The following is a 17440-nucleotide window of genomic DNA, read 5'->3' as shown; positions in this document are numbered from 1 at the left end:
CAGCAGTGGGGAGGAAAGACCTGCGAAATCTCTCCGTCCCACACCGTGGGTGCCGCAGTCTCCCACTGAAGGAGCTGCTCAGTGCTGTCACAGTCTGCTGCATGGGGTGGGAGACGTTGTCCAACAGGGATGACAGCTTAGCCGCCGTTCTCCTGTCACTCACCACCTCCACTGGGTCCAGAGGGCATCCTAGAACAGAGCTGGCCCTTCGGATCAGCCTGTTCAGTCTCTTCCTGTCCCCAGCAGAGATGCTGCCGCCCCAGCAGACCACACCATAAAAGATAGCAGAAGCCACCACAGAGTCATAGAAGGTCTTCAGGAGTGGGCACTCCACCCCAAACGACCTGAGTCTCCGCAGCAGGTACAGCCTGCTCTAAGGGTTTGAAGCTACAGTCGGCGCGAGTCCGACTGATCAATGGAGCAAAGTTCAAGCTGGAAGGATTGCTTATATATATACAATTTAACACATATTTTACATGATTGTTTAAGAAAGGAAATAAAGGCCGTGTGCCCTGTGCTATGGATGTTTGCCTGGTAACAAATGTGGATGATGATAATAATGATAATAATCATGACCCCACAGAGCGGGACATTCTCTTCAGCCAAAAATCTTAGAGGCCAACCAGAAAGCAGCTGTAGAGAACAATGAACCCTCCGACATTTGTGAGTTCTTCGTTCCTTTCCCTGAGTTGTCTGATCTCTTCACAGAGTCGTCTGCTCTCTTGCCTGAGTTCTTCGTTCTGTTGCCTGAGTCGTGTGATCACTTGCCCAAGTTCCATGTATTCTCGATTGACTTGTGCGTTGTCTCGATTGCCTGTGATGTCTGTTTTCTTCCCTGAGGCGTGTGTTAAATGCAGCGATGTCTAAGTTTTGACTAACAACAATATGTAGAATTTCAACTGCCGTACGCTGCACTGGGTCTGACTGAGTGAGTTCTCTTGATGTAGTTGTATGATTTCTTGCCTGAGTTGTATGATTTCTTCACTGGGTTGTATGGGCTCTTGCCTGGGTTGTGTATTCTCTCGCTGGAGTTGTGTGTTTTCATGCATGAGTTTTTTGTTTTCTTTCCTGAGTTTTGCGTTATATTCAAGGAGTTCTCTGTGTAGTCTCCTAAGTACTATGTAGAGATTCAACTGTTGGCTGCACTGGGTCTGACTGATCTCTGCTTCCAGATGGATTATTCGACGTTCCCTGTGACATTTCTTTGGAGGTTTAAAGCTCAAAAAAGTTAAATTTCTGAATGATTTAAATGCAAAGGTCAGCTTTGTCTTTCATAGTGTGTACCTTGAAGGCCCTGAGTACTTTCTCCCACACTGGAAACACTGGGATGATAACATTATTTGAACATTACCTAATAAGACTGATTCAGGACATAAATAACTACAACTTGAATCTCTGACCCAGAGTTCAAGCTCACTGCTGTAATATATCCTGTAATATATATATATATATCATAATAATCTGACAATAACTTTAATATTGGCCATATTATATTTACATTGCCACAGTGAGATGACTTTAGTCTCATGAACAACATCAGCTAATTGTTATTTACTAACTAATCTTAAATGACTGTTCAGCACAGAAATGAAGCCCAACAATCATGTTTACAGTCCTTTGGTCTCAGATGAACAAAATATGTTCTCCTTCATTTCTGTCACACAAAGCCGTATGACACGTTTCTCACGGTTAGTATCATGGTTGCTAGGCAACCTGAACAGCGCGACGAAGGCTAGACCGTCCCATTTCACAAGCCTCTCACTTTCGCACTTCTCGTACTTATAGTACGCGCCGTACGTAGTACGCGTGCGGTCGCTGGATACAGCTGGACACAGCCTGGGCCTGCCAGAGTCAGAAATGAGGATAAAACAGGAAGTTTGACAGCAGTGAGTTCCTGCAGCGACCTCTCGTTTCTCTCCTCAGTGCTGCATGTTCATGAGCTTTAAATATGTCATGTCCAAAATGAGCAAATTTTTGGACATGACCATAATATGTGTGAATGGGTTCCTAAGTGAGGACCACAATTTCGCCAACAAGTGTCAGGAGTTGTTGGGTTCGATTTAGCAATTATCTCGGGGGTTCTAAAATATCCTCCTGAGACCCAGGGAAAAAAAAGTATTTTGATTTTGATTTTTTTAATATAAATCAAGTATTGGCTTGGTAAAAAACACATTGCAAAAACAATTTTGTTTTTAACAGATTTTATTTAAATTTTACAACATGTGCACTGCAGTGCACAAGGGGAGTTCATTGATCACGAATGTGAAACTAACAAAATTCAAGAGCTGATTAAAAAAATTAAATGCTGCACTGAAATCTTTGTAAGCAGGATTTTAAAACATATTTACATAAAAACTAGAGATGGACCGATCCGATATTACGTATCGGTATCGGTCCGATACTGACCTAAATTACCGGATCGGATATCGGAGAAAAATAAAAAATGTAATCCGATCCATTAAATATCACGAAAGCACCTCACAAAACTTGCAACACGCCGTAACTCACCTCAGAACGTTAGCAGTCGGAGCAGTATGCATCACGTGATAGAGCGGCTGTGGCATGCGGGACCTGTCGGTGGTCTGGATAGCATGTGGAGCTTCGCTAGCAACCTGGCATTTCATCACCGACAAAGTTATCCCCGAGAGAAGTAAAGCAAGTGTGTAAGTCCATCTCTGAATGTTTGTAAAGCATTCCTGCGTTAAGCTTAACAACTGATATATGGAGTGACTGCCTCTTCTTGCTGCTTCTTCAATCATGAAACTGATCAATGATCAGCTGATCGGCTTTTCTGTCGCGAGTCCGTCTCTCTTGTTTGTTTTTGGCCCACTTTGCACCAGAAAGAGGAAACCAGCGGCTGAACAACAGCAGCACGTTTAAGCTTGATCAGCTGTTGTTAGAATGTATTTAATATTACTTTCTACACCAGGATCTTTTTCTACGTAGCTGACGGCTGGTAACTGTGCAGGGGCGGATCTAGCAAAGTTTAGCCAGGGGGGCCGATACGGCATGAACAGGGAAAAGGGGGCACAAAGACATACTTTTCTTTCTTATTCTCATTTAAAATGTCGAGCTTTTAATAAATAATTATCTGACACCCAAAGTTTTAATTTGATGTAAAATGAATAGAAGTCCATTACTGTATATAGTGACTATTAAGTCTAATATATATACCCTAGTAAGCTATAGTACTTTTTCCTTTGGGAAGGTACCATCTGTGCAGTCTGCAATTCTGTTGAAGAAAGATGTTGAATCTATTTAATATTTTAAGATATTGAAAAATAATTGATTTCTGTGCATTTTTTTTCACACTGCATCAAATTAAGGTTGATTATGTCGATTAAGCATCATGAGGTGGAGCGTGAGGGGTGGTTCCCTATTTTTTATTTATTTATTTTTGTTGTTGCTGGGAGTTGGAACCCTATTAGTTAGGTTGCTTAATATTTACGCTAAGTACTCTTTAAAATACCAGAATAGGGAGGATGGTGCAGGTTTAAGTTTATTAGATTGATCAGTATTGCTGAACTATGAAATTTTTTTTTTGCATACAGGTATAACAGAATAGCTTTAGTGTAGTTGTTGTTTTAAACTTGAGTATGAACTTATACAAAATGCAGCAAGATATTTAAAAAAACAGTTTTGTTGATTAAAACACACTATATCGGATTCATATCGGTATCGGCAGATATCCAAATTTATGATATCAGTATCGGACATAAAAAAGTGGTATCGTGCCATCTCTAATAAAAACATCACAAAACAGTAGATCATGGGTCAACTTAGAAGTCACTGACATTTCACTGGCTGTAGGCCATTCGTCTAGGAAAAACTGATTGCACTGGGTTTTTTTAAATTTATTTCACAAACGTCCATTCATTTATGATATCTAAGAAAGCACTATGATTTTTTGGATACACAGAGGAACATTTGGCACTTCACACATCTCACATATGTTTTACTGTTGCACCCAAGCATTCTGCACCTGAAAGGCCTTGGGCTGTTAACCATTTCAGGCAAGTGGAGTGCACCATATTTTCTTACACTCTCATCTGGTTGGGGCTTCCTTTTCTTGATTTCTGGAGAGAACTCTTCCTCACTGGTATTATTTAGGTCTTGTTCCCATGTTTGTCCCTTGTTTATCAGTTCTTCAGCCAAGAGGAGCTTGAACTCCAGGTACTGTGTATTCTTTTCAGCTTGTTGCATGGCCTCGCTGTCTTGTCGATAATGAAACCATCAGTTGGTGATGGCTAGATCAATGAAATGAAGTATGGTGCGAACAGTCCACTTCTTGGTCCGGCTAGATATTCTGGAGAAGCTGAGCATGCGATCACATAGGTCAACCCCTCCCATGTTGATATTATATTCTGCAACCACTGCAGGTCTTGGGACTTGGATTTGTCTCTGTTCTTTCTTTGACCATCTGGAACAGGTATCCTGGGGCTCAATTCCATGAGCAGTTGATGCCATGACAACAGGCTTGTTGTCCATCCACTTGGTGACTGCTATTTCATCAGGTCTCCGTACAATCATTTCTGACGAACCTCTTGGTTTTGAGCTCAGGATGTTGTCAGCCGTGAAGTGGCACTCTTTTGGGATTCGATTCTTTTGAATTGTTCCTGTACCTAGAAGGCCCCTTTCTTTAAGAGCATCCAGAAGACTGATGGTGGTAAAATACCGGTCAAAGTAGACTAGTGATTCTCTAGGAAGTGTCTCTGTTAAACGCAGGACTGCATTTCCACTTATTCCCATCTGTTGGACTTGAGTGAAAGTGTTCTTTCCCATGTAGGTTTCAAAATCAAGCACTAAACCACGCGGACTTGCAAGAACAAACACTTTTAATCCTGTTTGATTTGGCTTCCCAGGTACAAACTGACGAACTGGACAACGGCTAGTGAATGGAACTATCTGTAAATCAATGCAGACCTTGGTTGGCCTGGGCAGATTGAAGCAACCTTGGAGAACTCTCTTTAGAACTGGTCTGACTTTCCACAGGGGATCCTTTTTCTTTTTGCTTTCTGGCACATTGAGATCATCAACCACTTTCAGCGAGGACCTGATCTTGTAGAAACGATCACGTGTCATGGAATCAGCTATAATTGCGACTCTTGTTTTGGCAGCCCAGTACATTCTAATTCTCGGATATCCAAGGCATGCCATGTACACAGAGATTCCTAAAAAGGTATTGATCTCCTCTGGTGTTGTGTTTAAATTACACCCTGAATCCCGTACCATACGCTGGTTGGTGAAGAAGGACAAGTCCTGAATTAGTTTTTTTATCAACATACTGCTGGAAATACCGCTGTGGGCTCCAATCATTACGTGTCATTAGTGTGCCATCATCTCGAATTCTGCATTCTTTCAACACAGGCATGAACCTAAGATAAAGAAAATTACTTAGCAAAACAAAAGTCAGAAAAATTATTTATACTCAAATATCCGATATAGTTCACTTAAAACACTTTTACACTATCTTTACAAGTTAAATTAATTTACTGTAAAACATTTCTGTATGTTACTGGTACTTTTGTACTCAAAATCAAAAATTCCAGATTCTCCTACATGTTGGTTTTGGACCAGATAGGACGACAGCAGATTTCAGCTGGCCCTGTGTCTTTCTCCATTACATCTGGCCCTGCATCTTGGTCATCTTCGTCTGGTCCCTCATCTGGGTTCTCACCCTCTCCTGTCTGGCTCACATGACTCTCATCTTCTGAAAGATCCATGTCTGAATCTCCCTCAATGATTCTGTTAAGAATTCTCTCTGCCTCTGTCAAAGAGCTGTCTACTAGAAAAATGTGAAATAAAAATAAGTACAAAGTCCTGACGTGCACTGGAGTACACATTAATAAATTAGTCATTTGCTCTGTGAAATTAAATAAGCTTAGTTCTGAAAACTTCCTCAAATTACTTACTAGATGTTTATTTTTGAAAATTTATCAAAATATGAGGTGCAAAAACACTTTAAATGTAAATATCATGCTTACCTTTCCTTCTTCCATAAAATGTGCTTGTAGGGATGCCAGCGATTTTGAAAAGGAGGGAAAAGGATAGTTGGCAAGGCCACACCCCCACACATGTGACATCATTTTAAAGGTACACTTGTCCTCTCTAAGAAACAACAGGACTCAGCAGAGTGGCATGTAGAGTATGAGAGATACAAGCAAAAACTAAATGTGTACTACAGTGCACAAAAATGAACTGCTGGGTCTCAGGAGGATATCTTATGACCACCTTCCATTTAAATTCTCTCCACAGCCCAGAATCAGCCAGAATAAGTCATCTTAAATTGCCCTCAATTTTCTTCGTTAATTAAACTATTAATCTCACTATGATCGGAAAGCAAATTGGCTGTTTGTGCTTTTTTGTGTTGTTGCTCTAGGTGCCTTATTTTGGCCTCCAATTCACACCGCCTGGCCTCCCTTTTTTTCCTGGCACTTGCAAATGATATTATGCAACCTCTCATATGCTACAATGACTGTAGCATATGTTTATGTTTTATGCCTTAGCGCAATCCCAGAGAGTTAAGGGCGATATGTTGAGTTATATTCAATTCTAAGTATTTAATTTGGTGTGTATGAACTCACAAAACTGGCTATCATTTAGGAATGAGGCATTTAATCGCCAAAGTTTTCATTTTGGTGTCAATCCTAAGTCCCATGAGAGTGACTTGGTTAAATTTCAATATTGTTAATTCTATGTTCTTCTGTTTTGGAGGTAAAAAGAAATCTATCCTATAGATCCATCCTATAGGAACCGTGCTTCTGTAAGAACCTGTGCATTTGCTAGTTTTTAGTGTCGTTTTAAATATTTTGTATATGTTTGCATGTTACTTGTTTGTTTGTTTTTTGTTGGTATATTTATGTTAATTTGAATTTCTTTTATCTGTAAGCCAATTTCCCCACAGGGAGAAATAAATCTGTCTTTCTAAAAGACATTTTGTGAAAGTTTTACCATTGATAGTCTCCTTCTAGACAAATAAACCAGTCTCGAGACTTAAATATTGTCTTGAGCACTGTTAGTGCCAACATATATAAATGGCAAAATAAAATAAAAATGCTTCATGAATATCTCATAATTGTATATATTTGTGCATTTGAGCTGAGCATTGAGCGGGGACTTTTCACCATCGATCGATTATGATCAATGACAGTGAACCTGAGCACCTCCCCTACCTTTGGTGTGCGCTCACGCAGCTTGTAGAAAAAGTTTAGTGTGGAAGAAGTTGTAGAATAAAAAGGGGATGTTTTTTCCTCTTCTAGTTTCATTATTTTAATGTGGCACTATTAGTTCATTAGAATCATATAACCAGCTTTGCATTAAATATATACTGAAGTTTTTGATCTTACATTAGCTTTTGTATTACAGTGATTGTTATAACTCTAGTTTGATTTTTTACTTACAGGTACCAGAATAATATGATCTTTCATTGCAGATGTGACCATGATCAACTTATACATATTGCAGTTTGTTGCTTATTATAGAGTTGTGCTCAAGTTAATTAAGGGTTAAAAGCTACAGTCAGCGTGAATGTCTGACTGATCTATGGAGGGGAAAGGCTTCGAGCATAGAGGGCCGCACGCGCCTACATACCACTGATATCATATTATTCTTTGTGGTCTTTTATTCAATTATGTTTTTTTGCTAAGTTTAAAGTGGTAGTTAATTAAACAACATTGATTAAAATATTAAATACCTGAGTCAGTTTCCGGGTTTTTTAGAGAATAAGTGAAAAGCATAAATCATCACTTTCATGTTTAATAATTAATGATTGAAATGAACTGAATAGCGTTTAGAAGATTTGTTAATTTGTTTGTCTTTTGTTAAAAAGAGTGGTTTCAATAACTTCAGACACACCTTGCAATTGTGCTTATGATGAGTTGGCACTTGGTCTTTTGAAGGTCATAAGCTTCGTTTGCCGTGATGGTCCGGACTGATATATTGCAGGTTTTGACTTTGAGTGCAGAGGGCTAAATGCAAACATGCTTACAAAGCACTTATACGATGTTATTCTTGGTGATCTTGTGCTCAGTTATTTTTTGTTATGTTTTAAGTAGTGGTAGCTGACCAAGCATTATTCATTTAGTATTATACACTTGTTTTAGAGCAATACACACTGATCGTCTTAATCAATGTGGAAGTCCTTGTAGCTGCAATGTTGTGTCTCTGCAGGGGACGGATGGCTCCAGGAGACGGGGGGCAGTTAGCGTCTGCCCTCGGGAAGGAGACAATGTTATTTTTCTGTGTTAAATAAAACTGTCAACATTGATTGTATAACACCTGTCATTACGCATGAAGGGGCATTCTAATACCCTGATTTTTACAAAACTATGGAGATGTGTTTTTTGTGATGAGATCTGAGGCTGTCTGCATACGGTGTCCATCTCCCACGTGTGTGACCATTAAAATCATCGTTTGACTTGACCCGGCCGGACCAGTGTTGTTATTGTGGTGTTTCTCTTGTCTCCATCCCCAATATTTTGAACCATAACAAAGTGGAGAAGGTGGAGCTGAAAAGCTGACATAAAACAATTAAAACTAAAAATGGGTGCAGCAAAATGTGTCGATTTAACCGCCATGTTAGCTGTCAGTGCTGCTGCACCAGCAGCAAGCGGTAACAACTAGTGACAACCAGTGAGAACCAGCAACAACCGGTAACCAAGCCTCACAGTCAAATATTGTTTGAAACAGATACTTGGATTTCAAATAATTTAGAACTGATACTACCTTTTATGTGATGCTCCTCTTCTATCCAAATCACCTGAAAGGCAACAAAAAAGATTCTCTATCCCTGGTGATTGCTGCAACCAGCAGCACAGCAGTGAAAAAAAAAGCAGTGATCATTTGTATGTAAACAACACATGAGTTATTGGATGTGATCGCTACAGGTTATCACATCCAATATGGCAACAGCTCTTGAGCAATGTGTGCATGACATGACAAAGGTTAATAAGAGGCCTAACATTGTAGAGGGAAGCCAAAGTGTTTGAGGAGAACTCGGAAAGACACAGGCCATCACCATGGACTCAACCAAAAAGGATGAATGCATGTTGTGTGCATGCTGCATACCTATGTGTTCAAAGTAAAACGTGTGTACTGAACAGAGCATTTGCCATCCAGAAGCATTTATTGTATTTGTAATCATGCTTTTGTATCATATTTTATGAAGAAGACTAGTCAGTTGGCAATATGGCGCCACCTGTTGTCATCTTCTCTCTGCTCTGATTCCCAAATGTGGTCAAACATTAATATATAGTTTTTTATACACAAGTACTTGGAGAAACAAAGGTTTCTGGGGCAATGTGCTCATTTAAAGGCACATATAGGGCTAAGGGCTCAGTTCAAACACAGTGGGTTGTGGGGATTAATCCAGCTCCGACAAGTCTCAGGCGGATCTTACCGCTAGCAGCCCAGGAATAAAGCCCCCGAAGATCTGCCTCTTTCCGAAGACGACGGAGCAGGACAACAAAGCCGGCTCTCTTCCCCCGCTTCCTCCGACGAGGCCTCTGAAGCAAAATTGAGCTGACCGGCAAGAGTGGAGGTGAACCGGGTGCTGCGTCGCGCTCAAGCGGCGGTGGGAAAACAACGTCATATCGTTGACTCTGAAAGTTATCCATAGCAGATTTGATCGGCAGTAACGCATGGCGATCATAAATCCGAAGGGAGATGACATCGGACAAAGCTGTAGCAAGAACACTTGCATAACATATGAAGTAAACAAACACACGGACGGAGGCAGCGGCACAGCCAAACACAGGCGCCATCTTGCTTCTTGGGACAACAACAGTAATGAAAAAATCACACAAAATATGACTCTTTTTTTTTTTTTTTTAAATAGTTTTTAACTTAAAATGGCACCAAATAGTACCCCCAAAGCAAACCTTTCGGTATGCCAACATTTCTTCAGCTATTTTCAGGGCAGGGTCGGATGATGATGAGCTACAATAAAATGCATCATGGCCTCAATTCAATTCAATTCAATTTTGTTTATATAGCGCCAAATCACAACAAAAGTCGCCTCAAGGCGCTTCATAGATACAGAGAAAAACCCAACAATCATATGACCCCCTTTGAGCAAGCACTTTGGCGACAGTGGGAAGGAAAAACTCCCTTTTAACAGGAAGAAACCTCCGGCAGAACCAGGCTCAGGGAGGGGCGGCCATCTGCTGCGACCAGTTGGGGTGAGAGAAGGAAGACAGGATAAAGACATGCTGTGGAAGAGAGACAGAGGTTAATAACAGATATACACTACATTTTCATCAATGACATTTTTCATAAAGCAAGCCTACAAAAGCCTATATGTCATGGTCCTGGGTCATTTTGACCCAGTGTTCTTAGTTTTCCTGTAGTTTTGTATTTTGTTCCTTATGCCCATTGGATTGGTTGGTTTGGTATTTGGATTCCCCCTGTGTCCATGTTTTTATTGTGGTGTTTGTTCTGGTACCGTGTTCCCATCCTTTGTGTTCTGTGTTCTCCTCATCCCCCCATATTCATCCTTCTTCTCTGCCTCTCTCTCTCTGTGCTCATCTCTGTGTACTGTGTTGTGTTTAAGGTCCACATCTTGGTGTCAGTATTTTCAGTTTCGTGTCCTCCCTGCTCGCTAATTGTCTTCAGCTGTGTTCCCCGTGTGTTCCCACTTCTCTCATTACCTTCTGTGTATTTATGTCAGAGTGTCCCTTTGTTCTGTGTTGCGTCGTCCCTCTAGGTTGTGTGCATTTACCGTGTCTTCCCAGCGCCTCAGCTTTAGTTGCTCCCAGGTTAGTTATTGTATGGCTTCTTACGTTCCTGTTAATAAAGACCTGCCTTTGAGTTCATCCCCGTGTGTCTAGAGCTGTGCATTTGGGTCCTCTCTTGCCTTCACACAGCCGCCGCTTGACACTATATTTAGATGAAGGTCAGATGGAGGTCTCAGACTGCTTGCTGCTGGATTGGAAAAGAAAACACCAAAAAAGAGCCACGTGACAGCAACTGCAACATTGCTACTAAATTTGAAAAGTGACTTGTTGATGACTTGTGATGTGTTGGAGCTTTTGCTCCATAACCTTTTAGTTCATGGTGCGCAGAAATCATTTGAGCCACATGTGATTCCGAAGATCCTCCAGGGTGAAGCGGTCCTTGTAGTGCTTCCTCAGACACCCCGTCAAAAAATCCCTGCATTCTTTACAGAAATGAAATACTCTTGTTAAAGTTATCCACAAAGTTATTTCACCTTTCTTATATCAACAGCCCTTTTGGCAGAAATCTTACTGTTTGAAATGTCAGCTAAAATCGGTGGGTTTTGGTTGATGATCTTGTAGTCGCAGTCAAATGGTAACTTGTTGTGTAACAGCTGGTACATCACAACACCCAGCTGCCAGGCTGTAGTATATTCTGCAGAGCAGAAGCCGTACATGAACCACTCTGGACTATTGTAGATCCTGGTTCCTAAAACACAAAGATAAGAAGAATTAATGGGGAGGGAACATGATGTGGAGACAGTTCATGACAGCACAACGCTGTGGCTGAAAACATACCTGCGTTCCTCCTGAACCTTTGTCCCGGAGTAAACGTGACTCCACAGCCAAAATCGATGTATCGCACTCGGGGTTCCTCCGAAGATGTTTCAATTAGAATGTTGTGTGGTTTAATATCTCGGTGGAAAACCCCCTTGTTATCCATCGTAATGGCTGCGTCAACTAGTTGTTTCATTATGACCTAAAAGAAAGGAAGCCATATTTGGAGCACAGGACATTCTCTATGAAAAACTGCTGTAAGCTCCAAATGCTCGTCACTTACCTTAACATGTGTCTCTGACAGAGGTTTATCTGTAGTTTTGAGGTAATTGTCTAAGTCCATGCAATTTTCTGGTTTCTCAAAAACCATAATAAGCTCATCTTCCAGATCAAACCAGTCAAGTAGAAGTGGGGTTATACTGCTTTCCGTATCATGTGGTCCAGCCCCAACTTGTATCAGTAGCGCCACCTCCAGGGGAACATCAGTACTTTTCCCATTCCAATCCTTCAGAAGGAAAGTTACTTCAGGTCAGTATTCAGAATTTCAACAAAAGTAGCTATCAGCGTACAGACAGTTTTGAAATAGTCACAAAATGACCTGATCTTTAAAAAGCATTCTTTCCACTGAAACATGTCAGTTTAAACAATAAGGTGACCCACTGTTCATAGAATTCGACCATATTTCCTGACGATTTCACACACAACTGTGAGACCAGTCTGGTTCATGCACGGAGGAAATACGTGCCTTATGCTTGATGCCTGAGAAGGCCTGAAATAATATAAATACTAGGGCTGCCACAAACGATCATTTTGATAGTCGACTAGTCACCGATTATTTTTGCGATTAGTCGACTAATCAGATCATCCATTGGACGTAAAACTACAGCTTATTGCACCAGCAGCATCTGCTCTTATATAACTATCATTAGCTTACAGCTTTAAGTGTTTAAGGTATGTGCTAACTAAAAATAAAGACAAGATGATAGTTTGTTAAATTTTAATGAAATTTGCAGATTGTTTCGGTGAAGTTTAATAAACTCCTTGCTATCTAAAATATAACAGGACACTGGAGTATATTCTGGAGCATCTCACACTTCTGATAATCAGCTGTCTGCTTGATGTTTATTCAGCTGTGTAAAAACTATAACTTTAATCTCAGACAAACTGATTTACTCAGGAACAAATAAAATACTAAAAAAAAAGCCAAACAATAACATTTTAAGTTATCTAAGTGACTCATATATATTTAACCTGAGTAGCGAAAGACGGCGGTGGGTTTGAAAACGATTTGCCGGGAGTCCGGTGTTCTCACGGCGCTAGTGACCTAGCCCCCGGCTCGCTAATGAGCTAGTGGGTAACAGATGTCTCCGAAAACGTCGGAGCGCTTTTGAAAATATGTGGTGTCCTGATAAACTGAGCAGATATTTGAGGTTTACACAGCTACATTCTCGCCTGAAAATATGTTAAACGTTTATTTTGTGACCCAGAAAGAATAATAAGAGTAACATTAAAACTAACTAGCTGCCGCCATTGTTGGAAACTGAGCTGGGCTGCGCTATGAATTCTGGGACACAGCTGCTTCTTCTTCTTCTTCGGGGTTTAACGGTAGCTGACATCCTTGTACATGCAATGCTGCCATCTTCTGTTTCAGTCCGTTATTACACTCTTAAATCCTGCCACTTACTCCTGCGTCTTTTGTGATCTTACAAAGCTTCAAACGATGCGTCGACTATTAAATCAGTCGTCGACGATTTTGATAGTCGACGTAATCGTGACTAGTCGACAAATCGTGGCAGCCCTAATAAATACCTGCTGGAATAAGAAAAGACGCTTACCATTGTTGTGCGCGCAAGTCTGCGCTGTTGAACATGTTTGATTGCCACCTGCATTAAAGACATTTTCTGGGTTAGAGAAGTACAAACAGGAATAAACTGAAGATCTGTGAAATGCAAATGTAAGAAGCCATACTGGAAAACTGTCTTTTATGCGTATTCCAGAAAACACGGTGGCAAAGCCTCCATGACCCAGCACCTCCAGCTCTTGATATTTTTCCAGGAAGTCTTCTGCAGACACACAGGAAAAACATACAGGTTATGACTTGTTACACAGAAAACAGCTGGCACAGTCCTATAGAGCTTTGCTATAACATTTCTATTAATTGGTAAATAGCAGCTACATTTTAGCAGATTAGTAGGTAGGTAACGTCACTACTGCCCAGAGTGTCTCTTATTGTCGATTGGTCCCACAGGAATCAAACCCAATCTCAAACCCCAGGACAAATTCTAAAGGATCTTGTGATCCAGCTCAGAAATATTGCCATTATCTTACCTTTTCTGTCAGTGCCGGATATCCTCGGTGAGTCACATGTTTCAGAGGGTTCCTGGGTGGGACTCTCCTCTGGGCTCGTTGTCCTGCTTTTTTTGCTGGATGGTCCCTCAGATTCGTCACTAGTGCTCTTCCGTTTGTTGCTCCTCTTAATTATACTAGAGTCGCTTGAAGGCACTATGAGAAGGCCAACTAAAATGGAAAAAGTAGTTTGACTTTAAGCATTTTCAGTCCAACTCTGTGTCAACTGCTTTCTACTGACTTTCTAAGGTCTGGCAATCGTGCATTAAAGCAATAACTGCACACTGAAAATCAACACAAAGAAGGCTAAATGAACCAACTACAAAGTTAAAGACCGTTAAGTACACAGTTAAAGTCACAAAATAAACTACATAGCCAAGATAATGTCACAGCTAAAACAGGTCTTTTCACTTACATTTCAAACTGGATTCCCCAGAAACAAAGTGGCTGGGACCTGGTTTTGGACCTCCACTGCTTTTGCTTTTTTTGGGGGATTTGTCCAGTCTTTCAGGTAAGTCCCTTCTCTTTCTTCCCTCTATTCTTCCATCTGGAGTCATCTTCACCAGTGTGGAGATGCAAGGCTCTGTTTGGTGTCCTGAAATCAACAAAAGATGATTTTGTTTAAGTCAAATTCAGTTGCCTCAAATAAAAACCCAGAAGCATGCATAATTACCATATGAATCCCATTTGACTTACCTAGAGGGTTATTCAGATCCACAGGACGTGGTGCAGTATAAGTTGGCCAAGACTTTGACATTGTGTGATTCATTTAGGTTAATTTAGTTTCAGGATTTCACTCTTCACTCTGCAAAGATGCAATGAGCTGTGTGTGAGAACTATGATCTTTAGTGTCTTATAACAATGTCTTATAACAACGAGGTGATGACATCACAAGATTTTGGAATTCTTGGTTTCCATAGCTACAGAACATCAGCCTGGGCTAGGCAGTAGTTTCTGGTGAAGGCAAAGTTCTGTAAAGATTTATTTAGGGGTGCAATATTGCAAAAACTGTAGCGCAGCTGCATAAATGCATGTTTATAGAGGGCTGCTTCAAGGTGGGAACTGTGCTTCTACAACAAAGGCCATAAAACTAGTTAGGAACAAGCAATGGATATTATAGATAATATTGTAGCTATTATACCAACAAGAAGGACTCTCTTTGGGCAGCATTTACTTGTAAGGCAGTAGTGAAGGCTAATGGATAGCTTTGCAGGCTAAAAGCTAACAGCACAGGTTAAGTCAAAATTCACTTGATTTCAGTTTTATTTACAGCACCAAATCACAAAAACAGTTGCCTAAAGGTGCTGGAATGTGTTGACTGATCTATAAATCGTATCTGTGAGCATTATTATGACTAGTTACTCACTAAATGTATGAGCAGTATTGGATGTAATGCATAATAAAATTATGCGTTACTGTGATGAGGTTATATTTTTCAAGGTTCAAAGGCTATAGAAAGAAAGCACGTGTAGCCCAGTGAATTTGAACTTCCACAGTTATTCTTTTTCCTTTCCTGCCTAATGTATTTTCTTATAATTTCTCAATAATTTATTTGCTCTGTTTTACCTAACCTCCGACTGTCTTGGTGAGTGTTGTGGAAGTTAGTATTGTTAGCTGATGTAACAAGCATGGTACCTGCTTCCCAACTCTATCGGTGTGGGGTTTTTTTCTTTTTTTCTTTAACCGCTGGTTGTTCATATTTATGTTCCACTTGTATACCTCATCTGTTTGTATGTTGTATACTCACTGATTGTTCAATAAAGTTCTTGTTAAAATTACACACATATATATATATATTAGGGGTGCAACAATACACAAAATTCACGGTTCGGTTCGATACTTTGGTGTCACGGTTCGATATTTTTTCGATACAAAAAAAATGTTCATGCCTTTTTAATTTGTCATTTATTAAAATTATGAATACATATTTTAACTCAAAAGTACAGTTTTTAAATTTAACCCTAACCCTTGTGCGTGTTTTTTATTTTGACAGCGAATGCGCACCTGCGGACCACTTATGTGCAGCCCTGGTTATTTAGCTCATCATATCGCAGCCACAGAAATTCTTTTGTCCATGAAACCATAAAGCTGCACTTTCTTTTTGCCTTATAGTCTGATTTGTCATAACTTCTCCGTTTTGTGGTAAGCTTTTCTTTGGCTGTCACTTCTTCACCCTGACCTGTCTTATTTGGCTCAGCAGAACTGAAATATATATCCTGCTGCTTTTACACACGCACTCACATAACGCTCAGCGATTCTCTGCGCGATCAACCTCTCACATGTTTAAGCTGCGGGAGATTTCACTTGTCATGTTTGCATAGTAAGCTAACGATTGATAAGACGATGTCAGAGGAATTGGTGCACAAATTATCATCACTCACCAATCAGTGCTGTCGCTCTCTATACACAGTTCGTGCGATTGCAAAGTGAAAGCAAAAAACAAGCGCAAATTCAAACGCGATTTCAATATGTCACATATTGACAGTATATAAGTATTGTCTTGAGCACTGTTAGTGCCAACATATATAAATGGCAAAATAAAATAAAAATACTTCATGAATATCTCATAATTGTATATATTTGTGCATTGAGCGGGGACTTTTCACTATCGATCGATTATGATCAATGACAGTGAACCTGAGCACCTCCCCTACCTTTGGTGTGCGCTCACGCAGCTTGTAGAAAAAGTTTAGTGTGGAAGAAGTGGAGAAGGTGGAGCTGAAAAGCTGACATAAAACAATTAAAACTAAAAATGGGTGCAGCAAAATGTGTCGATTTAACCGCCATGTTAGCTGTCAGTGCTGCTGCACCAGCAGCAAGCGGTAACAACTAGTGACAGCCAGTGAGAACCAGCAACAACCGGTAACCAAGCCTCACAGTCAAATATTGTTTGAAACAGATACTTGGATTTCAAATAATTTAGAACTGATAGTACCTTTTATGTGATGCTCCTCTTCTATCCAAATCACCTGAAAGGCAACAAAAAAGATTCTCTATCCCTGGTGATTGCTGCAACCAGCAGCACAGCAGTGAAAAAAAAGCAGTGATCATTTGTATGTAAACAACACATGAGTTATTGGATGTGATCGCTACAGGTTATCACATCCAATATGGCAACAGCTCTTGAGCAATGTGTGCATGACATGACAAAGGTTAATAAGAGGCCTAACATTGTAGAGGGAAGCCAAAGTGTTTGAGGAGAACTCGGAAAGACACAGGCCATCACCATGGACTCAACCAAAAAGGATGAATGCATGTTGTGTGCATGCTGCATACCTATGTGTTCAAAGTAAAACGTGTGTACTGAACAGAGCATTTGCCATCCAGAAGCATTTATTGTATTTGTAATCATGCTTTTGTATCATATTTTATGAAGTCTTGTAATATGTCTGCTAACACTGACAGGTTTGAAACACCAACATCATTGTTTATGTTAATATAAAAATGTCACCAACTAGTCATTTACAGCTGATTACACTGTGAGACTGACACAAAAACCTCTGAATCAGTAAGAATTCCCTTAAAATCTGAGCTCTTTGTTATTCCTATTGAAACAGCTTATTCCATGAGTCCATTTTAGTATAGTTTAAGTCCACGATCAAGAG

The 17440-nt window shown here is 40.2% G+C and overlaps 1 protein-coding gene across 4 annotated transcripts; it reads right to left on the bottom strand.

Moving 5' to 3' along the window:
- Positions 1–10178: 10178 nt before the first annotated feature.
- Positions 10179–17199, bottom strand: LOC113009795 (serine/threonine-protein kinase pim-2-like). 4 transcript variants are annotated; one of them, XR_003270249.1, is made up of 10 exons: positions 14532–15043; positions 14251–14430; positions 13818–14006; positions 13458–13552; positions 13325–13372; positions 11773–11994; positions 11511–11691; positions 11245–11421; positions 10718–11155; positions 10179–10208 (listed from the first exon to the last, which is right to left on the bottom strand). XR_003270249.1 is itself a non-coding variant. In XM_026148341.1 (10 exons), the coding sequence occupies exons 2-10, from the start codon at positions 14602–14604 to the stop codon at positions 11064–11066; spliced, it is 1257 nt and encodes a 418-aa protein (XP_026004126.1). In that variant the 5' UTR covers positions 14605–14640; positions 16771–17199; the 3' UTR covers positions 10193–11063. The 4 variants fall into 4 exon arrangements, 3 of the variants coding, with proteins under 3 accessions (XP_026004126.1, XP_026004127.1, XP_026004125.1); XM_026148341.1 differs by adding an exon at positions 16771–17199 and having other exon boundaries at positions 10193–11155; positions 14532–14640; XM_026148342.1 differs by adding an exon at positions 16490–16684 and having other exon boundaries at positions 10193–11155; positions 14532–14640.
- Between the last annotated feature and the right edge of the window lie 241 nt (positions 17200–17440).

The sequence above is a fragment of the Astatotilapia calliptera genome, chromosome 17 (genome assembly GCF_900246225.1).
Source record: "Astatotilapia calliptera chromosome 17, fAstCal1.2, whole genome shotgun sequence".
Lineage (NCBI taxonomy): Eukaryota > Metazoa > Chordata > Actinopteri > Cichliformes > Cichlidae > Astatotilapia > Astatotilapia calliptera.
The sequence above is the reverse complement of the archived record's forward strand: the minus strand, read 5'-3'. Positions and strand labels throughout refer to the sequence as shown.

Bases quoted from the DNA above. Each gene is read 5' to 3' on its own strand.
- LOC113009795 (XM_026148341.1), bottom strand. From the start codon at position 14,604: ATGAATCACACAATGTCAAAGTCTTGGCCAACTTATACTGCACCACGT. The intron at 14,431-14,531 runs GTAAGTCAAATG...TGTTGATTTCAG, and splicing joins GGATCTGAATAACCCTCTAG to GACACCAAACAGAGCCTTGC. The intron at 14,007-14,250 runs GTAAGTGAAAAG...TTTCCATTTTAG, and splicing joins TGGGGAATCCAGTTTGAAAT to TTGGCCTTCTCATAGTGCCT.